A 24685-nucleotide genomic window follows, 5' to 3' on the forward strand; every position below is an offset into this window, starting at 1 on the left:
ATTCTTCTTTCAAGGAATTTTAAGAATTCCAGTTTAGTCATTTAGTTGACTCAACTGGCCTCTGGTTTGCTCTGACCACATGGCTAAGTCTAAGAAACAAAACACAAATGAGATCTAACTAGCAGTAGGGGTTTTCTCACAATCTGCACATTGCATTTATTTTTAAAGCATTTAAGATTGCATTATATACTTTGCATTACTTTATGCTACTAGCTTATAGTCACATTAAAAATCCAGCTCTCTTTCAGTATAAATTAACAGTAAAGCTTCTTAGTCATCATGGCGATTGAAATCCTGCTCCAAACAAACTTAAATGCTAGACAAAATACAATCCAAAACATTTAAGAATATAGATCAGAGTATAAGAGCATGAAAGAGAAATCTCCAGGTACTAGAACAAAGAAGGAATAAAAACAAAGAAGGAATGAACAAGGGCACAGCGGTTCACAGGGAAATCAGATACGGCACCTGAATATGGGCCTTAACCACTGTGGCTGAGGTCTTTTTTTTTTTTTTTAATTTTTATTTATTTATTTATGGCTGTGTTGGGTCTTCGTTTCCGTGCGAGGGCTTTCTCTAGTTGCGGCAAGTGGGGGCCACTCTTCATCGCGGTGCGCGGGCCTCTCACCATCGCGGCCTCTCCCGCTGCGGAGCACAGGCTCCAGACACGCAGGCTCAGCAATTGTGGCTCACGGGCCTAGTCGCTCCGTGGCATGTGGGATCTTCCCAGACCAGGGCTCGAACCCGTGTCCCCTGCATTGGCAGGCAGATTCTCACCACCAGGGAAGCCCTGTGGCTGAGGTCTTAATGCCAAAGAAAAGGAAAGGAGATGATGCTTCTACAGTGGGGAGCTGGCCAGGACCATGAAGGAGGCTCTCTCTGAGATGAAGACTAGAAAAACCCACTCACTGGTCTAAAACGGAACAAGGAAGTACAGTATCTGCCAATTGTGGGTAGATAAGGTCACCGATGAGAAATTAGACACCGAAACTGTGCCCACGCAGGTATATGGGGAGTCCAAATTCACACTACTGTGAGGTACAGAAACTTCAGGCTAAGAAATTTAACACAGAAACCTGTCTAGAACTGATAAAACCCACAGGACCTAACAAAGGACATTTCTACAACCTTGGACACACGAGACTCTACGCAAACAGCTCTCACTAAATGTGAATTCAGTCAAAACTTGCAAACCATAATGAGGGAGAGTCAGTGGACTGACAAATGGGACTACACCTAGAACTAACAGAATCATCTCAAAGATACTTAAACAAATATATTTAAACATCCAAAGAATTTTTTTTTAAAGAGAGACCACAAGGCAAGAACAGGCTGAGACATTTAAAAAATTACAGTCATTGAAACAAACTGATATTATGTCAGCTTTCTCTCATCTTGTGCCACTAGTAACTTCATTCAGTAAACATCTACTATGTACTAATCACATATTGGGCACTGGAAACACAGTGATAAAGATACAGCTGCAGTCCTCAAGAAACTTACATTCCATTCTTTTAACTTTAAGGGAGGAAACACATTGATTTCCAGATAAACTGTTATACTTTTTGTCATACAGGAAATTTTATAAATAAATGTTTATCATGTCTTTAAATTGAGCAGGAAAGGGGCATTAATACAAATCACCCTCATCTCTTTCCTTCTCTAAGCTCGCAGTATTTGCTGTTTTGCTTTGGTGGGTTGTTTGGGAGTTAGGAGCTTTGCTGCGGTGCTGGGGTTTAAAAAGTGGAAGGGCTGAAGGAGCACAGATGGAAGACTAATTGCTGTATGCCGGTGAGGTGAAATACCTGTAAACAGCTTAGTCACAGCTCCGCCTCAGCTTAGCCCAGCTTCCCTTTCCTTACCACCAGGAAGGCAAGTCCACAATTAAATATAATCAGGTTTTTTATTACAGAGTACTCTTACAAAATCAATCACTTGCATGAGGTCATTTGTTCTTAGACGGAACAACAAAGCATCAATTCAGGCAGGCCAGCAGCTGGTACAAAAAAACACCTTTGTTCATGCTTTTAGTGTATCCTTGTAGTGAGATGGTCTCTTTACCTGTGTTACCAATCACTGCTAATGGTACTACACAGCAAAAGAGCGATGCTTTCCGTTCATTGGATCCTGGCCTCAGAAGAAAAGAAAAATATCTTTGTAGAACAGAAAACAGAACTAGGATGATATTTTTTGTTTAGGGTACATAACACCAAGACTAAAGGCTTATGTGATTTTTTAAAAATCTCTTTAACCATTTTTAAAGTTTTATAAATTCAAGTGGTTTACTTTCGACAGTTCATGAACTATTTTTAGTTAATTTGAAATAAAGATATGGCGAACTCTAGGTATTTCACCATACTTATTTTCCTCTGTACTTGAATTGTCTTTTTTTCCAAATCAAATTGAGACATTTTAGTAGCTGTTCTGGTGGCTCTTAAGTAGTTGAGCTACTCACTGATATCAGTTGTAAAAAATTTCATAGCAGCCAGGAAATCTGGCCAAATATTTATTTGACAAAAACTCAATGTTGAAATGAAGCACACTAGTTGTTACACTTGTTTCAAAAATTCGACTCTTACCGGCTTTCCCAAATCATTTTCCAAAGTTGAAAAGATCTTATGAAGTTTAAGTAGAAATTTCTCACTTAAAAGGAAACATGGTAACACAAAAACCTAGAGCAACAATGGTATACATTCAAAACTGCAAAGTAACCTTAAAAGGCTATATATTGTATAAATCCAACTATAAGATGTTCTGGAAAAGGCAAAACTAAGGAGACAGTAAGTTTAGTGTTTGCCAGGGGTTTGGTGGAGGAGGAATGAATAAAGGCAGAGCACAGTGGATTTTAGGGCAGTGAAACTACTCTGTATAAAGGTGGATTTGTCATTATACATTTGTTCAAACCCACAGAATGTACAAGGCCAAGAGTGAATCCTAATGTAAACTGTGGCCTTTGGGTGATAATAATGTGTCAGTATAGGCTCATCAATTGTAACAAGTATACCACTCTGGTGCAGGATTTTGATAGTGGAGGGGGCTGTGCATATGCGAAGAGCAGAGCTTATGGGAAATAACTACCTTTTTGCTCAATTTTGCTGTGAATCTAAGACTGCTCGAAAAATAAGGTCTGTTTTAAAAAAAACAAAACTGCAAAGGAAAGAACTAATAAGTAAGGCAAACATGACCTCATGGCTTTTACTATGAATGTCCTGGCTTCCTTTAAGTTCATACCACAAACTAGAAAGTCATTTTCTGTCCTGTATATTTGCACAATCAGAACCACATATGAACTGATTTGTGCAAATACTGCCAACTTTTCCATTTTGAAGTAGTACCTGAAGTCAAACAATGGAAGTAATTAAGTCCTTCAGCCAGAATCAGCTTATTCAAAAAGCCTCATTCTATCTTTACTCTCATTCCATAAGAATAAATTCAAATTATCCTAATTCTATTAAAATAAAGATTTATTTTTAAAGAGGCTTATTTAAAATTTAAATCCAAATAAAAGCCTTAAAAATAAACTTCTCTATTTTGAATTAGCAGAAGATATAGAAACTCCGTTCAAGTAGATGATGATTCTTCTCCATATGCTTATAAAAGCCAATTGTTTAATACTAAATCTCCACTCAGTAAGGATAGGCTGGGCTCCGCTGTAGTTTAAAAAACAAAAAAACAAAAAACACACCAAAATCTTAGTAGCTTAACATAATAAAAGTCTATTTTTTGATCATGCAAAGTCCACTGACGGTCCAACTGACCTCCATGTGGTCACTCAGAAATCAAGACTACTTTGATCTTGTGGCTTCACCATTTCAAGTGAGGCATCCTCTACAACGCCATGGCAAAGGTTTGTCACTGGCCTGGTCTGGGAGTGACACACACTACTTCTACTCACATTTAACTGGTCAGAACTAGCCCTTGCTCACCCACATGGGGGCTGGAAAGTGTAATTTTCTTTATGCCAGGAACTAAAGGAGTACAGATATTGGTGACCGCTAATAATGTCACCAAAATTCTTATATCTGCATGAAATCAAGACTGAATGTAGAATGCTAACTCTTAACTCATTAAGATTAAAAATGAAAGCCATATCCAATGATCTAACAATTCTGGTATAGATTTTGGAGAATCTAGTGAGAAAAACAAATGGTTAGCATGCTAATCAAACTGGTTATTCCAAATATCCCAACTTCAGTAAGGCTGACAAGTGGCAGATGAGTGATAATAGTATATCTTTAATTCTTAAAAGGCCAGACAGGTATTGTGTAAATTAAAATGAAAACCATGTACTTTAGATACCAGGGTAAGCAAGCTATCATTAAAGTGTGAGAGGTTACAATTTGCATCCGTGACTCACATCAGCAGAGGTGGGAGCAGTAGAGAGGTAAGCTGATGCAGTTAATTCTATTAGAAAAGGGCTTCAGATTTTCTCTAATAACTCATAAAGACTGGCTGAGCCCCCCCAGTGCTGTGTGTGCTATAAAGGAGACAACTTTAGATTGGAAAAAGATTAATAGAATGCATAGCTGACCTCTTCACCCACAAATAAAAGTAATTTAAGAAAACAGAAAGCAAAACTATCTGTGAGTCAAAGCTATGAAAACATGAATTTCTCACCTTCTTACTTTTCTTACTCCCCACAAAGGTAATAAGTTGACTTCCTGAATAAGGTTAAAACTGACCATTTAGGTGTGGACAAATGCTTATCAAGTATGATTTTAATTTCAGTATGACTGATCTTGAGCTCTACTGCTGATAACTAACCAGCTCTACTGGTGATTTCAACCTGTGTAGTTCTTATGACTATTTCTAGCTCCAAATAGCAAGACCACATTTGCCACAATAGCAAATGAAATGTGTCAGGTGCACATTCAATTATAATATGATTCTTTTATCTAGAAAAAAAAAAAAAGGCAAAATAAGAATATGCAGCAAGAATATAATTTAACAGAGTTTTGAGAACATTCATTCCCCAAATAAAATACAGGAATGGATGAGGTGAAGTAATGTATAATACAACAAAACTTTTGCTAAATTCAAGGGTTACCTGAAAGATTAAAGAAAAACAAACAAACATATAAAAAGATAGGACATTTCATTTTTAATCAGTCAATAAAAGAAAAGAGTTCTGGACAATGTCAAATTCCACACACCATAATGCTATAGTTACACATTAAATATAATTACTATCTATACAGATGCAAAAATATAAAGTTCTATTTCATACAATAAAACCTTTTATAGAAACCATTTTAAAATTAAGCAGAACTTCTCAACATTAACATGTGAGGCATAAGTCTTTCTAAGGTTCCTTTAAAGGTTTTAAAGCAAAAATGCTAAAACTAAACACAATGTCCTTCTGTCAGTTCCCAAATTAAATCTACTTAAAACAAAAATTGATAGCTCAGTCATATACTACTTAAATAATATTGTTCAGCCAACTCTAGAATCCTCCATTTTTTCAAGTATGGAAACAGAACTCAAATATTCCATAATACAGTACTAAACAGATGGAATATTTAGGAAAGACTATGTTGTCATATGGCACAATATTGTTTCATTTCTTCAATACGTTTTGAAATAAATATCAGGTTTTTGTTTTACGTTTCTTCTAAAAGGCCAAAATTTTAATGTACATTAATCTTGACTGTGGTAAGATGTAAGAATGTAAAATATAACATCAACATTTTATCACAAAAGTAAAGCTGGTAACAAACTATAAAAGGAGCCAGTACTCTACTCAGATATACCCAGGGATTAAAGCTCATCGTGATAGAAATATTCATCATGAAGCTGTCTGCCATAATCTGTGGCTTCGCTGGTAAGAAACAAGTCCTGGTTCTCCAGAATCTCTGCTTCAGAGAGCTTTCTGTCACTATTCAAATCCATTTCATCAATTAGATGAAGAGCCTTTAAAATAAAACAAAACAAAAAGGTGTCAAGTGTAATAAGCATTTTCAGAAAGATGTTCACATTTTAATGTGATTTGATTTGTCAAAACCATTCAGGTATGCCAAGTACTCATTATTGTCTAAGTATCTAAAAATATTAACCATTGTGACCAGGTCTGTCTACGGCGTCTCTCATTACCTCCTTCCTTAATTTCTGCTGGGTTCTGCCTCCTCCCAACTCAAATCCAATTCAGGATATCTCAAAGTAAACCAAAATTAATATAACTCATTTTGAGCCCCTGTAGGTAAATACAAATTTTTATTATTCTATTGTGCTATCAGATTAATACATGATACAATCTTAACTTCTTTGTCTCCTTGAAAATCTAAAACAATCTAAAACAGATCATAGATTTAAATCAAGAAATAGCAATGCATTATTCCTAAATAAATAACTCCACTACTTCTTTCTTTGGCTTAAGATTTTGAATTTCCTTTACTATCAGTAGCACCAATTTGGGGATGAGAGAGTAATTCTGTAACACTTACCTCTTCTTGTGCAATGCCCTGATTATTGGGTACTACCCAAGACAACAGCTCTTGGGGATCAAGCCTGCCGTCAGCATCTTTGTCATAATCATTCAGGAATCTATCTTTCTCAACGAGTATCCACTCTGGATCTTCATTTGCTGCTTAATATACAAAAAGAAAACCCCCAAGAACATAAACATGCATACGCAAGAATATCACATGTATCCAATAAGAAGTTTGGTATACCCCTAGAATAAAGGAAATGAATTTAAAGCTTACCAAATAAAGGAGGCCCAAAGAAACAGAGGTACTTAACTGAAATGTCCTGAAATAAGTATCAACTCTATAGTAATTTTCAAAAGTGATACTCAGAGTTTAAAAATTGTTGCTTATTATCACAAACTAGCAATTTGTTAACTGCTGCTACTTGTTCGGATACTGTTTTCCCAAGTTGGAGCTAGGTAATGTTTTTACGTACATCATGTGACTAAAGCTTCCTGCGTGCTCTTACAAAGCAATGCCATGTGTAATTTTAAAGTGACATTCACAATAAGTGATGCTTTTAAGCAACAATTCTGAAAAGACAGCTGCTTTCAGAAAAAGCTGCATTTAAAAACTCCTCAAATTTCAAACACTCAGTAAGCCACCTTCCAGTCTTACTCCAGTATTTATAGGATTCTATATTTTCTTCTCTTTCAAGATCTACATGCAAGGGTACAGAAGTCTGTTTAAAAATATCAACCTTTACTTCCTCACCCATTTGGATTGATGATTACATTTTATTTGTTTGAAAAGGAAGAAAAATGCTTGGATCTAGACGTGGAAATAAAAGTGAGTAAAAACAGCATTCTCAGATAAGCTTTAAGTCCCTTTGTTTCCCTTGTATTTTATTGAACTTGGCAGAACAAGGAGGAATCAAGCCCAGTTCTTCTTCCATTTTCCTCTGTCAAACAGAACTCTCAATGAGCAAGACTGTCTTTCAATTTCTTTCTTCTTTTCCCACCCCCGCTTCCACACATCCCCAAGCTACTTACTTGGGTCCCGCCTGTAGTCACCGAGAAATTCTTCCAAACTAACAAATCCATCACCATTTTTGTCATGTTCTTCTAAAGCCTCTTGAATGACAAATTCCTATTGCATGTCCGTTCACACACACACACAAAAAAATTAGTCACAAAAGTTTCAATCCCACCACCATCTGAATCAATGCTACTACAGAACTTATTTAGGAATAATTATTTTGGTTGTCCATACTTGCAAGACAATCTTTCTAAACATTGGAATTTAGAAGCAGGAATAAAACCCCAAATATTAAGTAGCTTAAAATTCAACATCCTTAAGTTTCTATTATTGAGCACTCCACTTCACCCTCCTGAACAACCTCGGCACTAAACTCACACTCCTATTTTCTGCACATTACCCTCCTTCTGAAGAATGACATATCTTACTACCTTTGTGTTCTTTAATTCCACTTTCTCTCAAATCTATTAACAACCCCAAAAGAACCCTTGTCTTAGATGTCTTTGAATAGAGCTGCTGTTCTACCCCCAGACCTGAAATGGGGCAGTCCCCTATAAAACCTCAACCTCCCTGCTTCCTCTTCTACCAATCTACCCTATCCACACCAGACTGCCCCCAAATCTGTTCCTCACACTTACCAAGGCTTCTTACCAACCACTCCCCTCTGATCCAAAGATCACACCCTTTCTCGTTATACTTGACCCAAGATGACCTGTTTAATGGCCAGCTGCTTCAGTACTTCTCTTATTACATTCCTATATCCCCTTGTACCCTCTTCTTATTATGCCAATCCCTATCTAGTACATCAGACTCACTTCACTTTCTCCTTTATTCCAGAATCAGAGAAAGATATAAAAATAGAAACTAGTCCTTGTAAATTAATTTCTTGCCACTTTGGTGGGCTCTCACTGCAGCTTGGAAGTCTATCTCTGCCTCACTTTCCCTAACATACACTCTACAGCTGTTTTTTGAAACCTCCATTTTCCTTGGGCCTCACCCTAACTCTCTCCAATACACTCTTGACAAAGACCCTCCTGTTTTTCTAAACATGGTACAGGTCTTCTGAAATGCTTCCTTGTTTCCCAGCATCGCATCCTCACCTTTAATTACCTCTATATATGCCTCTGATCTCAACAGTTAAAGCTCTCTCCCCCTCTTCTCTAGGGTGAAGCCCTCAACTGTCTTCCTAGATCCCATACTACCCCATTTCCTGAGTGCTTTCTTTAACTCTTAACTCCAGCCTCTCCCAGGGCTCCAATCTCTTCTCCACCAGCTCCTTCTTCTATGCCTTTAAAAACATTCAAGTCCCCAATGACTTTGCTGCACTCTTTAGCCACCATCCTGGTTTTTCTTTTCCTCTAATAGGTTATACCTACTATTCTCGTTTCCTCATTACCTGCTGCCACCCAAATACCTTTCAATCTGGATTCTAGCATCAAAACTATAATGAAATATATTCTCAAAAGTCTACCATTCTAGTCAAACCCAGGGGCTTTATCTACATCTGTATGAAATAACACTTAAATACAAGTTGTTGGCATTTTTAAAAATCAAATATTACAGATTTTATGTATAGAAACCAGGGGCTCTTAACCTGGATATCCAAAGATTGGTTTTAGAGAGAGGATCTGAGAATCTCTTGAAATTATAATCCAATACTTCACGTGTATGAGCATGGACATACATAGGATTTTTCTGGGACACAGTACATAGTTTGCATCATATTTTTTAAAGGAGTCTATGACCCAGTAAAAGAATCACTGATCAAAATGATTATTCCTCCATTCAAGTAATCCTCTTGGGAAACAATAGATTTATTTCAATAATGTTGCCTTGGTTAAAATAATTTTTGGAACTACATGAATGAAAATATCTTTAAATTCCAAATTTTAATCCAAAGTAGAATCACTTAGTTGATCTTGTACTCCTGCCTTTTCCTATATCAAATATACCCTTAAAGGGAAAAAGGGATACACAAAAACAATGAAGATAAATAGGAATTAATGAAGCTGCTCTGAATGAGACACCACTTTATGGTCACACACCTTATATGCTGCCATCAAGGCCAACTCAGCACAAAGAACATACTTCCCCATACTGACACACCCCATTCTGCAATGGGCTTTCATTGTTAGGCAAGCTCCAAACCTCACAGTCATCTCTGACTCTTGCCCCCCTCCCTTCCCGTGTTTAGTCAGTCAACATTCCTGTCTATGCTTTCTTCAAAATGTTGGTCAAGTCTAATTCATTCCACTGCCACCTTGTATTCCAGGGCCATAACATATAATGCCTAAATTATTTCATTGCTTTCACTGGTCATTTCCCTCCTCAGTCTTCAACTGTTCCTTATTCCGAGGTAATCAAGATCCAACATCCTCTGCCTACCATGCTAGGGCTCAATTTTTGGCCCTAATTGGCCCTAATTGGCCCTAATTAAACAAATTGTGCCAATGTTCTTAAACTAGGTCATGTATTTTGTGCCAAGTGAGAAATCAGATGCCTCACAGTGGCAAGAGAAGTGGTACTAATGGTGGTGTCTTGCCACTGAGCTATAGAGAAAAACGTATCTGCAGCCTTGCTATCAAGGTAGCAGCATCTGACCTTGACCCATTAAACAAAAAGCTACATCTTCCCTCCCTGAAATGTCCGGGGAACTAAGCCACATGGCTGGAGGCTGATGCCAGGCAACAGACCTCAATATAAATGTTTGGCCTATTTTTTAAAAGCCACGTCTTATATTAATCTTTACCCTCCAATATGATAGTTTCTGCTCTCAAGAAGCTTATCAAGTCATAGGAGGACTTAATCAGTGTTAAATTAAACCTAGAGTCCAACAAAATTTTGAAGAGCTGGTACTTCTTTTAAGCACTAAAGGGATGAGAGGACTCATTATGCCTGAAGTTGCAAAAACATCATTAGTCATTAGCTGTACCCCCCACCCTACCCCCACACACCCTATGAAAAGGGATCCAAATGTGATACATTCTCCCAGACCAAAAGTTTTCACAAGTGATGCTGTAAACTAAATAGGAAGTTCTAGTGTTACTAATACTGAAAAACCAGAGGAAAGTCGGGAAACTACAAAAGGACAAGGAAGGCACTGAAGATAATGTGGTTACGAAACAGAAACTAGTCAGGGAAAGACTGATGCTCATATATGTTACAGAGATTAAAGAACACTCATTCCTTACCTTCTTCCTCCCAATAAGCACACCCCACCCCACCCCACCAGAAAACCTCCTTCTTCCCACTCCTTATCTTAAGCAGGGAAAACTTTAGATCTTCCTGTCTCCCAAAATTCTGTTTGCCATACAATTCATTTTAATTACTTTGTAAAAGCAAGTTTTAAAGTTTTGGTCATTCAATAGTCATCTTGAAATGTTTCTTCCTTACCGCCATGTAATCAACTTCTTCAGGATGCTCAAAAGCAATAAATTCTTCAAGATTCAAACCAGGACCTGAATCCTGGTTAGCTTTTTCAAATCTCTTCTTGTCCTTTAAATGAAGCTTTGAAAATTAAATATTGAACATGTTTAAAGGTCTCATCCATACCATAACATCATTAAAAATACTTTGAAAAATACAACTCTGTGAAATCTAAAGTACATTTACACCCATTATCATATTTTATCTTCACATCATCCCTTTGAAGGTAAGTTGGGCAAATAACAAACATTTATTAGAAGCAGTACAGAGACACAGGCTCTAGAGTCAGAGAAACTCAGATCTGAATTCCAGCAATGCCACTCACTAGCTTATTACTTAGGGCAAATTGCTTAACCTCTCCAGTCTCCTCACCTATACAATTGGGATAATCTGACACCAAAAGCAACAAAAGCAAAAATAAACAAGTGGGACTACATCAAACTAAAAGGCTCTGCACAGCAAAAGAAACCATCAATAAAATGAAAGCTACTGAATGGGAGAAAATATTTGCAAATCATATATATGATAAGGGGCTAATATCCAAAATATATAAAGAACTTGTACAACTCAATAGAACAAAAACCAAACAGTCCAACTAAAAAAATGGGCAGATCTGAATAGACATTTTCCAAATACATACAGATGGCCAACAGGTAAATGAAAAGATGCTCAACATCATAAATCATCAGGGAAATGCAAATCAAGACCACAATGATATATCACCTGACACCTGGCTGTTACAAAAAAGACAAGAAATAACAGGTGTTGATAAGGATATGGAGAAAAGAGAACTCTTGTGCACTGTTGGTGGGAATGTAAATTGATGCAGCTACTACGGAAAACAGTATGGAGATTCCTCAAAAAATTAAAAATAGAACTACCATCTGATCCAGGAATTCCACTTCTGGGTATTTATCCAAAGAAAATGAAAACACTAACTCAAAAAGATATACGAGCCTCTATGTTCACTGCAGCATTATTTACAATAGCCAACATATAGAAACAACCTATATCCACTGATGGATAAATGGATAAAGAAATTATATACAGTAAGTCCCCCATATACGACCCTTCAAGCTGCGAATTTTCAAAGATGCAAACGTGCATTCATATGTCCAATTACGTAAGTTAGTTTACGTGACGGGCATACATTGTCACGTGCGTGCATTCTCTACAAGTGGTTGTGCTTTTGTGTACTTTACTGTACAGTACTGTATAGAGTACAGTGGTACAGTATCTTTATTTCAAGCCCAGGATGTCCGGAAGCAAGCGTAAAAGCAGTGGTAATGTAGCTGGTACTGCTAAGAAGCACCAAGCGATAACAACAGAAACAAAAGTGAAAATAATTGAGAGTGGAACAAGGTGAAAAGATGGAATTGGAGGCCCAGAGAAAGGATGAAGAGAGACAAAAGGAAGAAGAAGTAACTAAAGAACTGAAGAGATTCACGACACAGGAAATGGCAAGGAGATTTTCTTTACTTGAGGAGGCACTGTTACTTTTCGAGGCACAGGACCCAAACGTAGAATGGTACAGGAAGGTTGCAGTAGCCATTCAGAATGCAATCCAGTGCTACCGTGTCATCTATGACAAGAAAGAAAGAGCTACTACCCAGATATCACTGGATCATTTTTTCAAGACAGTAGATAGAATTGAATCCAGGAAGGAACCAGAACCTGTGCCATCAGTGTCAGGCGTGAGTGACATTGCAGCTTGCCCTCCGTCTCCTATTGCTGATGATCCTTCAGCTCTACCATCTCCCACCTCCTCTCCCTCCTCCAGTAAGTAACACTTCTTGCCTGTTCACTCGATGCCAGCCCCTGTATGCCAGCTGTTGTACTGTACTACTGTACTTTTCAAGGCACTGTACTATAAGATTAAAAATGTTCTCTTTATTGTTTGTGTTTATGTATTATTTGTGTGAAAAGTATTATAAACCTATTACAGTACAGTACTATATAGCCGATTATGTTAGGTGGGTACCCAGGCTAACTTTGTTGGACTTAACGAGCAAATCGGACTTACGAACGTGCTCACTGAACGGAACTCATTCGAATGTAGGGGACTTATTATTCAGCCATAAAAAAGAATAAAATCTTGCCATTTGAGACAATATGGATGTACCTTGAGGGCATTATGCTAAGTGAAATAAGTCAGAGAAAGACAAATACTGTATGATCTATGTGGAATCTAAAAACAAACAAACAAAAAATTCCCCCAAAACCAAGCTCAAGATACAGAGAACAGACTGGTGGTTGCCAGGGGTGGGGAGGTGGAGAGGTGACAGAAATGGGTGAACCGGTTTTTTTTTTTTTAGTTTTAAATAAATTGAATTTATAATAAATAAGAAAAAAATCTCTGTTAAGCAATTGGGATGAGAATTCCTATCAAGCAATTAGAAACCTTAAGTATTAGGTATTAAATAAATGTTACATATTACTATTATTGATAGAAAAACTGAGATTAAAATGATTTATTGAAAGGGATGTCAGAAAAACAGCTAAAATATGTTGAACTTGGATCCTCCCTGTTCTTTCTACAGTACTACACACTATCTTCTTTAACAATCTCAATAATTTTTTTAATGTCCCCAAAGCAATAAATTTAGACTATGTATTAATTCTTGGTATGTCTATTTGTTTCTGGTCTTCAAAATGACTTTTCAAAAACATGTTAACAGGTTTCAAAAAATAGTCCTTTTATGAGAATACTTTTGACAAATGTACATAATATTTGGAAGTCTACTCTTTGTAGGTTCTTTACAGTGCTAATTCTGTATGTCCAGATAAAACACATCAAAAGCTCAAAAGGGCCTATCTTGAGGTCGAGGTTAAATAATCATACCCTTTTCTACTTTCTCACACCCATCTTCCTTTTTTTCCCCCAAGTACACTCTGATAGGAAACCAAGAAGTAGCAGCTATTAGGGACAAGGCTGCTTTTAATGAATTTCTCAAAGGTAATTCTGTGATTAAGAGCCTTGGAAGCCAATAGTGGCATATTGCTAATCCTGCATAAATTCTATTTTGAGAATTTCTGGGAATAACTTTCTATAAACTTATGTGTATTAAACTGCACATTTTTGAAAAAGTACAATTTCAAGTATTTTAGAAGCTTTCAATTTATGTGATTCACTGTTGAAAAGAAATACTCTTTTCGGTTTTTTGGAATACTAGAGGTTAGGTAGCAGTCATTTACTGAAACACTAGTTCTTTTACGTTGATTGATTTACAGTGGAGAGGCTCATTTCTTTCCCCAAAGAATTTGTCTTTTAAACATCCAGATTCCACTAGCCAGTTATATCCACCCAATCATGACAGGGGGAAAAAACTGTTTCCAAATAGCTGTTTTAACTTAATGTTTCATAATTTTAAATAATTAGACCAAATAATTTACATGTTATGTTCAGGTTTAACATGGGGAAAAGTAGAAAAATAAGAACTCAAGGTACTTTGTTGAGTCAATCAAGTTCTTTTTGAATAAATCACTATTCAAAATACTAAGTGCTTAGATTTCCTTATGAAAGAACCCTTCAATTCAGAGCAAAAAGGTCCATGTTTCAGCAGAGGGAGCAGAATTTGGCCAAATTTGCCTATGGAAAGAAAGGATCTCTTTCAACAGCTAAGATTTCTTTAAAAAAAAAAAAAAAGGTAGTTTTCTGGTTTACATTTCTCAGTTTTAAAAATAAAATGAAATAACGTGCTTTTTAAAAGTTTTACTCATTTGAGGAACACAATTTAAGAGAGACTCATATTAAAGAAGCCAATACGTTGCAAGACTTTTTTCAAAGTGGCAAATTTCTAAAAGAGAACAACAAAAGACTATCAGTTTCATAAAACCTCAACACTTTTTTCTTCTGTATAAAAACCTTGTGTTCTAGTGGAGAGTAGGAAGTACTATACACAGTAGTAAAAAGATAGAAACTACCATACTCGTTTATTTTACATTGTAACAGAAACTTGTGAAGAACAAAACTGCCATCTTTTGGTAGACTAAAAATTTTACATGAGGAAATATATAACTTGTGACACCAGAAAAAAAGTCTAGGTCTTATTCTGATTAGCCACATGCAAGATAATATCTTACATAAATAAATATTGCTTATACATGCACATTCAGCGGCTGGCTTTAGAAGTTAGAGCAATTGAGCTTCTGCCAGGTTGGTCCTCAAACTTTAATTATCCTGCTTAAAAGTGCTGACTATACTTGTTCATCAGATCATAAAGAAATGCTTTTTCAGACATTTCACAGCCTGAGAGGGTCATTATTCCAGGCTATCTCTATTCTCTATATGAAAACATCAAAAGTAAGATAAAATTCAGGTATCAAATTGATTTTTGTTTTTTATTAGGCTTCCATATAGAAACATTTTATTTTATTTAGATATCCAATTACTTTTTATGATTATTTTATGGTATAATGTTTAGTCTGTTACTTCGATTAAGACCGATTCATTCTTCATCCTTGATTTTTTATTTTGAATAATAATGCAGCTGTGTCTGGGTTCATCTTTACACCCCACATCCACTTTTAGTGGGTTATATCTATATATATCAAATTCTAATAAAGTATTATAAATAGAACTTCATGTAGAGACATATTCCTGTGTTGTCAAAGAATAACCATTAGGACTCCCATTGAGAAGTGTTCATTTTAGGGATCCATAAATTCCTTTAGGCTATTAAGGTCCATCTAATTCATTCTTTAAAAGTAGAGTCTTATAATCAACATGTACTGAGTACCTGGGTGGGGAACATAGCATTAGAACCAGACATCTTTTAAAAGAAAAACTGTTCATAAATACTTTATATTAACAAGTCATGTACCTTTTCAAAGTGAAGATTTTCTTCTCAACATCATCATGTATTATTTCATCCCACACCCCCAACCCACAAAAGAATACAGATTTAAAAAACTACACACGTTTCTTATTTTTGATGGGATGCTAATTGAATCTTTTGAGTGAAAAAAAAAAAAGGACAGAATCTAATTCTAGTAACATTTTAAAATACTGTATTTAACTTCTGTATTATTCTCTGGCAGGGAAGTCATAATATCATACCATGGTTTGGTTTTAGAAAAGTCTTGGAATGCAAATGATGCTTTTAAGATGAGTTAATTCCTATAGTAAAGGAGAATAACTAGTAGACAAATCCCAGATCTCATTATTATCATTTGTTTTCTTTTTAGCACTAAGTAGTGAAAAGACTGATTTACACTCTTTTCAGTCTGCTGTAAGATGAAGACCCAAATAAGGAGAAAAAAAGGAGCAAAGACATTTTTCCCCTATATATTAAATCCTAACTAATCTAAAGCTGATATAGTTAACAAATGCTTAAACAACTTTCAAAAGCTGATTGTATATAAATATTAAAGATAAACATGTGAATCATACATGCTTTCTTCAACAGTATTCGTTCAAATCAACATAGAAGAGTTTACCAGTCCAACTGCTACTATCAATATTTATTACTGTTTCTTCATACTATTATCATTCCCATTTTTAGATATGAGGAAACTGAGGCATAAGGAGGTCTGACTTAACCTAAAGCTGCACCACTGTTAAGTGGTATGCCTGAATGTGAAGCCAAGCAGACTGGCTCCAAAGCTGGAGCTCTTAACCTCCACACCAGTGGTATATGCATAGCATATGCATAATCATTAGCAGAGAAACAACCAATTTTGAGTTAGTGATGGCCTACAGAGTTCAAGTGGCCAATATGAAATAAAATAAATAGCATATACACTGATAAAATATGGCCATGGTAAAAACTAAAAGGTAGATACTAATAATGGGATAGGTAAGTTAAGGAATAGAGGAGCCTCAAATGTTTTCCAAGCATCCTTGATTAATATTTTGGGACACAACGCTTGCAACAAGGTGTTCGGTTTTATTTTTTCCACGTACAAAAAACTCTTTTAAAAAAAGTCTTGGGGCTTCCCTGGTGGCGCAGTGTTTGGGAGTCCGCCTGCCGATGCGGGGGACGCGGGTTCGAGCTCCGGTCTGGGAGGATCCCACATGCCGCGGAGCGACCGGGCCCGTGCGCCACAACTACTGAACCTGCACTATAGAGCCCACGAGCCACAACTACTGAGCCTGCATGCTACAGCTACTGAAGCCTGCGTGTCTGGACCCCGTGCTCCACAACAAGAGAAGCCACCCTAGTGAGAGGCCCGCGCACCGCAACAAAGGGTGGCCCCTGCTAGCCGCAACTAGAGAAAGCCCGTGTGCAGCGACAAAAGACCCAATGCAGCCAAAAATAAATAAATTAAATTAAAAAAAAAAAAGTCTTTAAAATTACCTCTGAAATACAAAAGTATTTGAAATAGTAATTTCTCAAGCTTATAGTAATTTGTCTTAAAAAGTTCCTACTAATTACTAAGTAAAAAGTCTTTAAAAGTTCCTACTGATTCCTAAATATTGCCTTCCTCAACTCTGCTTAAGAAATATATTTCAACAAATTAAACCATGAGACACAACAGAACTCATAGTGATACTGAATCTTCAAAAATAAGTTATTTTAAATGGTGCAGCCACTATAGAAGACAGTATTGCAGTTCCTCAGAAAATTAAAAATAGAATTACCATATGATCTAGCAATTCCACTTCTGGATATATACCCAAAAGAATTAAAGGCAGGGTCACGAAGACATATTTGTACACCCACGTTCATAGCAACATTACTCACAATAGCCAAAAAGCTGAAGCAACTCAACTGTCCATTGATTGATGAATGGATAAACAAAATGTGATATATACATATAATGGAATATTATTGTCTTTAAAAGGAAATTCCGACACATACTACAACATGGACGAACCTTGAGAACGTTAAGTTAAATAAGCTAGTCACACACACACAAAAATGTTAGGATTCCACTTATACGAGGTACCCTGAATAGTTGAATTCAGAGACAGAAAGTCAAGTGGTGGTTGCCAGGGGGCTGGGGCAAGTGGAAACGAGGATTTGTTTATGTGTTTAGGGTTTCAGTTCTGCAAGATGACAAGAATTCTGCAGATCGGTTGCCTAACAATGTGAATGTACTAAACAATATTGAACTGCACACTTAAAAATAGTTAAAATGTAAATTTTATGTTATATGTACCTTACCACAATTTAAAAAAATTTTAGAGTTATTTTATATAAAACTATGTGCTTAAAAATGGGAATAGGCCTCTATAGTCTTCTTAATAAATATGATAATAAAACCAATTGTTCAATAACAAAAAAAAATAAAATATTGAGATACATATTCAAAATACACTAAAAAAGCAACCCTGGAAATGAGGACAAATGATGCAGCTGAGAAATACAGATGCAAGGATAACTGAAGTAGTCCAGAATAAGAGTCCTAAATCTGGCTAGAAAGGAAACCCTCAAAATGACCACTGAAATGAAACAGGTGATAGAGAACAAGGCAATCAATGTATGACCTCAGGCCTCTTGTGCTCACTCATGCAGGAAGGTAAAGTGAACTGATATGATCAAAAGCTTGTGCACACACACTCACCAGCCGAAAAGACTCCTCTTCTGCATCATCCAGAGCAGTGTTCTCATCAAAGTCGATTACGCGATCATACATCTGAATATTGTATTCATCCCACGACACACTAGCATCACTGTTTTTATCATATTCAATGAACTGTTGTTTTGCTTCTTGCATAGCATAATGTTTAAAAGACATCTGAATCCATGAACTGAGTTCACCTATGAGAATTTCCCAGAACACAATGAATGTGATAGTAATTCTGATACTTAAAAGGAGTGAGGATTTCTAAACATTCTTTAAAAGCAAAGAAAACTTTAGTGTATATAAATAGTGAGTGAGAACTGGCCTAGTTGTATTCATAGAAATAGGAGTAGGAGGCGGGGAGAGCTGTTTGGAGTCTTAAGAATGTTATAATATGTGATCTACACAGAATGTAAGCTCTTTGAGTACAGAGAGTTTTGGTATCTTTTGTTCATTGAGGTACTCCAAATGCCTAGGAAGCACCTGGCTCAACAAGTATTTATTAAATAAACTACCAATTGGCCAAAATAGCACTTGACTTTTAAAACATATTATCCAAAAAATTGCAGATAACTTTTGCTAATTATCACAGATCTCTCAGGAAGCACAAATATTTGAATAACTACCCATTTATTTTAATATGTATTGGAAAAAACAGTGTTCTTCATTTATGAAAGTAATATAAAGTTTTCCTTTAAAATACATTCTACATTGAGTTGAATCAAGACTATATTAAGGGAATAATAGATAAGTAAATAGGGCCTAAATTGTGAAAAATGTACTCAAGTGACTGAAGTTTGAGAAATACTGTTACAGTACATTCCCTTTAACTATGTCATAAAGCATCTGGAGGAAATTTTAACAAAGTTATGGGTAGCAATTATGATTTATGCCCTTCTTGTAATAGCTATCTGTCTTAACTGGGTACCTGAAGACACAGGGGAAAAGCTTCTAAATCGCAAATGTCCACTTTCAGATAAACTTTTAAAAATCTATCAGAGATATTTACTATACTGCATTATAGAAAAAAGGGGGTGGGGGAAGAAAAACATGAATATTTGCAAGGAAGCAAGAGTACCCATTTGGTTTAAAGATAATACACCACTTGGTTTAAAGAGTGGTACTACTCTGTTGGTTTGGGGGGAGGTCAGGTGAATAGAAAAGTAAAGACACTTTGTCCCTCCTGAAACTCTAAATCAGGGCAGAATAATTATGGCAACCATGTATTGAACAATTATTATATATCAGGTCCTCTATATACTTTGTCTCTAATCTTCAAAACAAGGCAATGATAATAATTGTTTTACAGTTCAGGAAATCGAGGTTCGGAATTGAGGACTCACAGCTAATGAGTAGCAGAGTCTAGGTTCAAACCCATGTTTGGCTTCAAAGTCCAAACTGAACTTAGCTGTCTCTCAAGAACCTGAGTCCAGTCCTGGCGCTTAAAGTGCAAATAAGCAAAATTCCCTGAAGAGTCCTCAAGTAGAATGATCATCATGTTTTAACAGAATACAGAACGAAACAGAGGTCAGAAACAGGGGTTCATACTTCAGCTCTGCCGTAAGGAATAAGTTTACCCTCTCTAGGTTTTGTTTTCTCATCTATAAAATGAAGATTTGGACTAAGTTCCTTTTAATTTTAACTTTTTAAAAAGCTTACTATTAAATATTTGAACACATGTAGGCCCTTGCAGATAAATAGCACCAAGTCTTCCAAATCAACTTGTTTTATGTGCTCTCTAGTGTAACCAAAGATGTACCTATTCTTATTGGATAATTAGTCTAAAGGTTCTGTTCGTTAAGTACGAGGAACAAAACCTTAATATTCCTGAGGGCACCAATGTGAATACTTCATTGACAACACATCTTGAATTTACCAATCAGCTTATAATTCTCTCTCCAGCAACTTCATTCTTCAGATGCTGAGCAGCATTTAAATAAGAGTTATAAGAAAACAGCTCCTGAATTTTTATTGAGGATCAACTTGGAAAGTTGATCGGGTGCATCACATGAATTAAGCAATGAGTTGAGGCAGATGCACAGCAATTTATTTGGAATATTCTTTTAAGAATCTGTGCATTTCATTTCTGGCTCTAGAATCTACCTAAGAGCACTCACTTTGTTTTTTTGTTTGTTTTTTAAGTGAAGGATATTAAAGACTGAATTAAGTCCAGGAGATACGGGTTCTAATCCTGGCTTTGCGACTCACTGGAGCAAGGCACTTACGCCTCTGGGCTTCAGTTTCTTCATCCTTACAAAAAGAGGTGGACATAATGATTCTAAGGCCTCTACCAGTTATAATAATTTGTGATAAACATAATTCACATGCAACAGGTCCTTTTCTACTTGCTTATAAAAAGAAGCAAGTTGTTAAGATTCTAATGAAGCATATATCAAAAGAGCAATAAACCACTTAACGCCTTAAGAAGGTTTTTAGCATGTTTCTCTAAAGTGAATCATGTTGATATTGATAAAAAGTCATGTGAGGAGCAGGGCGTTTGCTCTAGGTATGACTTGCACATACCATGTAGGGTCAGTGATGTTTATATATTACTGGAGAAAGCACTGAGTGTTAGTTGGTATCCTATGTCTAAAGATTTCCAGGTATAAAACCTACTCACCATGTCCTTTTTTCCCCTCTCACACAGTACCTGTAATTGGTTGGAACACTAGCAATCTACACTCAACAGACACCCTGCTTAAATGTTTGTATTTCTGTCTCCTACAAAGGGATGTCTCCATTGTTAGTTGTGTAGGACGTCCTTACTTTCGGTGAGAAAGCCATCTGAGTCCAAGTCAATTTTCTCTATGATTGACTTCAGTCTTTTGTGTTGCTCTTCAGGGGTGAGTTTAACATATTCATCGACTTCTTCCTTTGGGGGGTAAGCGATATACGGGGGGGGGGGGTCAAGCATTACTATCAGGAGGGCAAAATGGTGGAGAAAAATAGAGCTACCCTTGCCGAGGGCTTCTGGGGTGACCCACACCTGCTCTCCAAGGCCCCTGCCCCCTACACACCCTCAGTGATCCTGCCCCTTGTAGGGAGGGTAGAAGGGATCCGGCTCCTGGGCCGCGCTATTTTCTCAGGCTTACAGCCCTCGGGGTCCACGGGAGAGTGAGCTGCGCCCCGCCCGGCCCCCACTGTCAGGCTGCCCCGGCCAGGCCTCGCCCGGCCGCCCCCTTTGTCCCGGGACAAAGCCCGCGGCAGCCGCGCTACGAGGCCCGGCCCTCCCAGCCCCCGGCCTGGCCGCCTCACCTCGCCGCCCAGTAGCGCCTCGCGGTCGTAGTCGGCGCGGTGCTCGCCCCGTGGGTAGTGCAACTCTTCGGCCTCCCCGGCGCCGGCTGCCGCGGCGCACAGCAGGAGCAGCCCCAGCGTGGCGGGCCTCGAGCCCAGCCGCATCGCGCCGGCCAGCCGCGGACACACAGAGAGGTGAGGAGGGAGGCGGGAGGGGCCCAGGCCGGCGGCGGCGCTCAGCGGGCGGCGCGGCGTACGTGGGGAGGGTGGAACGGAACGCGGACAGGGCCGTGGCCTCCGTTCCTCGGGTGATCACTGGCTGAAGCCCGAGCGACAATTGCGGTGATGCAGCATGCCAGGCCGAGGCCTATATAGCCCCGGCGGAGGGGCGGGGCGCCAGGCCGCGCCGATGATTGGACCGCAGGGCTGGGGCCGGGCCGCGGGGATGTGGCGGTCTGCTGCGGGCCCAGAGGCTACAGGAGGCTGGCGGTCGGGGCCGGGAGGGGAGACCCCCGGGGGAGCCTTTCCTTGCGCCACGACGCCCTCCAAAAGACACGCCCCCACCCCACCCCCGCCCTGTCTCTTTCCGTCAGCCTCGTTCCTACCAGAAGCCCCCTGTCCACTCCGTGTGTCCGACCCCGTTTCCATCAATAAGAAAGGCTGGAGATTTGGGTGACAATAATACAGTACCTAGGAAAATCTTTGGTTTTCCCAGTCTTTAATGTATCACTACTTATTTATTTGACCAGAGAAGGACGAACGAACCCAAGTACTTAAGCCAGATGTTTGTATGTGATGCTCAATTTCTCGACTTACAAGTTCTGTGACCTTCGCCAAGTTACTTGGCCTTTGAAAACCTGTTTGCTCATTTATAAAATGAGTATAGTAATAAGACTAGCTTAAAGGGTTATTATGAAGATTAAATTAAAATAATATGCGTTTAGAACAGTACCTGGCACATGTGGTAAAGTGTTCAAGAAATGTAAGCTTACATCATGCTGCTAGAAAAGCAAAAGATGGTTGTGCAGAAGGAACAGTTTAGTAAGTACCTAGGAAATCCTTTGCAGATAGAATGCATGTGCACATAGTTTTTATTCCATGTCTACCTACAGTTCTATGTGATTTCTGCACCTCATCCCAAGCACACTAAACTCAAAGTAATTTGTAGGCTGCAGCTTGAGCCCTTTTCTTTCATTGATTGGTCCACTTAAGATCAGGCCTTTTCACACAGAAGAAAAGGCTTTCTGGGTCTTCTCACTTCTCACAGTCTCTATTTGGATTGGGTGCAAGAATTCTGCTCCAAACTGAAAAACTGAACGGGCACAGATTGAACAAACCTGGGTCAGGCTGGAATTTTATTTTTTTAATCAGAGACCATTGAAAAGTTTAGAGAACAAAGAGTAAGTTCAGTGGGATCTTTCCAGTGTTACAAAGATCAGCACAGGATAAAGTTTAAGTTTCAGAGTGTAAATATAGGCAACACTTCAGGGTTGATCGCTCTAAAACAAACAATTAAAAAACAAAAAAGAAAAGAAAAACTTTTATCACTTTTATCACATTTTAATTTTAACTTTAGTTCTGGGCTTTGAGGCAGTCTGTGAAAAAAGAAGGACTAATGTCACCAACTCAGCTTTGCACGTATTGTTCTCCAATAAGCACAAGGTAAAATTTGACCAGCTCCTGATGTGATTCCAATTACAAAGGGTAGGATACAAGATATTATGGAAGTTCTTCTGAACTCAAGGTCTCCCCAGATGGAGGCTTTGGGGCAAAGGAAATATAATGATATCTAAAGAGGTGCTGTTGGAGTGAACAGCATAAATGTCTGAGCATCAGAAGGTCTGGGTTCTGTCTTCCTTCAGCACCTAAACAGGCTCCTTTCCTTCCTTGGGCCTATTTTTTTCACCTGTAGGAAAATGACTGGGTTAGTTCAGAGAATCTTAATTTGAGATCTTTGGCTGCTAGGTGGGTCCTAAGTGGTGTGATAATCTCAAAATCCCATGCAAAATTTTGTGCATAGTACATTTTTGGGGAGGAGGTCTATATTTTTGCTTTCATCAAAGTCTCAAAAAGATCCATGTGGCAACCCTTCTAGAAGCCTCTAAGCAGCTCTTCATCTCTTAAAATCCACAATTTTATGATCTTGGCAGTTAGGATTGTTAGGAAGCAGATTATAGTAAAGACCTATGCTTAAGAGAGGCAAGACTGATCCACTGTCATTACGTGTAATTAATCCATTTTATTTAGGGAAAAATAATTATCTACAACAAGCAGCCTGTCAATAAAAAAAGCATTATGAGAATCCAGAGATCAACTTTCTTGACCTATAAAAGCCAGAGCACGTAGCAAATATGTTTTTATGTAGATTTTTGAGGTGTAATTTACATACAATAAAGTGCACAAATCTTACATGTACAGCTCAATGAATTTATACATATATAAACCTGTGAAGCCTGCCCAGTACCCCAAAAGTCTCCCTCCTGCTCCCCAAATATCACCTCTGCCAAACATAGTTACTATTCTGACATCTTTCATTATAGCTAAGTTTTGCCTGTTCTTGAACTTTATGTAGATGGTGTCATACAGGATTTAGAACTACTAATCAGGGGACTTCCCTGGTGGTGCAGTGGTTAAGAATCCGCCTGCCAATGCGGGGGACATGGGTTCAATCCCTGGTCCAGGAAGATCCCACATGCCACGGAGCAACTAAGCCCGTGCACCACAACTACTGAGCCCATGTGCCCTAGAACCCAGGTGCCGCAACTACTGAGCCCGAGTGCTACAACTACTGAAGTCCGCATACCCAGAGCCCATGCTCCGCAACAAGAGAAGCCACCACAATGAGAAGCCAGTGCACCGCAACAAAGAGTAGCCCTCACTCGCTGCAACTAGAGAAAGCCCACGTGCAGCAACAAAGACTCAACGCAGCCAGAAAATATAATAACAATAAAAAATAAATAAAATAAAATTTAAAAACAAAACAAAAACCTACTAATCATATACCCTTCTGCCCTGCTGGGAAGCAGTATGGAAAGAGCATAGACAATTTTAGAATCAGACACACAGAACTTGAA

The 24685-nt window shown here is 38.0% G+C and overlaps 1 protein-coding gene across 2 annotated transcripts; it reads right to left on the bottom strand.

Annotated features, from left to right (window-relative positions):
* Positions 1 to 5126: 5126 nt before the first annotated feature.
* RCN2 (reticulocalbin 2) lies at positions 5127 to 21957 on the bottom strand. 2 transcript variants are annotated; one of them, XM_068556215.1, is made up of 7 exons: positions 21633 to 21957; positions 21144 to 21249; positions 18378 to 18574; positions 10836 to 10949; positions 7457 to 7553; positions 6441 to 6580; positions 5127 to 5910 (listed from the first exon to the last, which is right to left on the bottom strand). In XM_068556215.1, the coding sequence occupies exons 1-7, from the start codon at positions 21774 to 21776 to the stop codon at positions 5758 to 5760; spliced, it is 951 nt and encodes a 316-aa protein (XP_068412316.1). In that variant the 5' UTR covers positions 21777 to 21957; the 3' UTR covers positions 5127 to 5757. The 2 variants fall into 2 exon arrangements, with proteins under 2 accessions (XP_068412316.1, XP_068412306.1); XM_068556205.1 differs by having other exon boundaries at positions 5130 to 5910; positions 6441 to 6583.
* Positions 21958 to 24685: the final 2728 nt, after the last annotated feature.

This window comes from Eschrichtius robustus, chromosome 1, assembly GCF_028021215.1.
Source record: "Eschrichtius robustus isolate mEscRob2 chromosome 1, mEscRob2.pri, whole genome shotgun sequence".
Classification (NCBI taxonomy): domain Eukaryota; kingdom Metazoa; phylum Chordata; class Mammalia; order Artiodactyla; family Eschrichtiidae; genus Eschrichtius; species Eschrichtius robustus.

Excerpts from the sequence above, each read along its gene's own strand:
- RCN2 (XM_068556205.1), bottom strand. The coding sequence starts at position 21,776 with ATGCGGCTGGGCTCGAGGCCCGCCACGCTGGGGCTGCTCCTGCTGTGC. Across the intron at positions 21,250-21,632 it reads AGGCGCTACTGGGCGGCGAG|GAAGAAGTCGATGAATATGT; the intron begins GTGAGGCGGCCA and ends TACCCCCCAAAG. Across the intron at positions 18,575-21,143 it reads AGATGGCTTTCTCACCGAAA|GTGAACTCAGTTCATGGATT; the intron begins GTAAGGACGTCC and ends AAATTCTCATAG.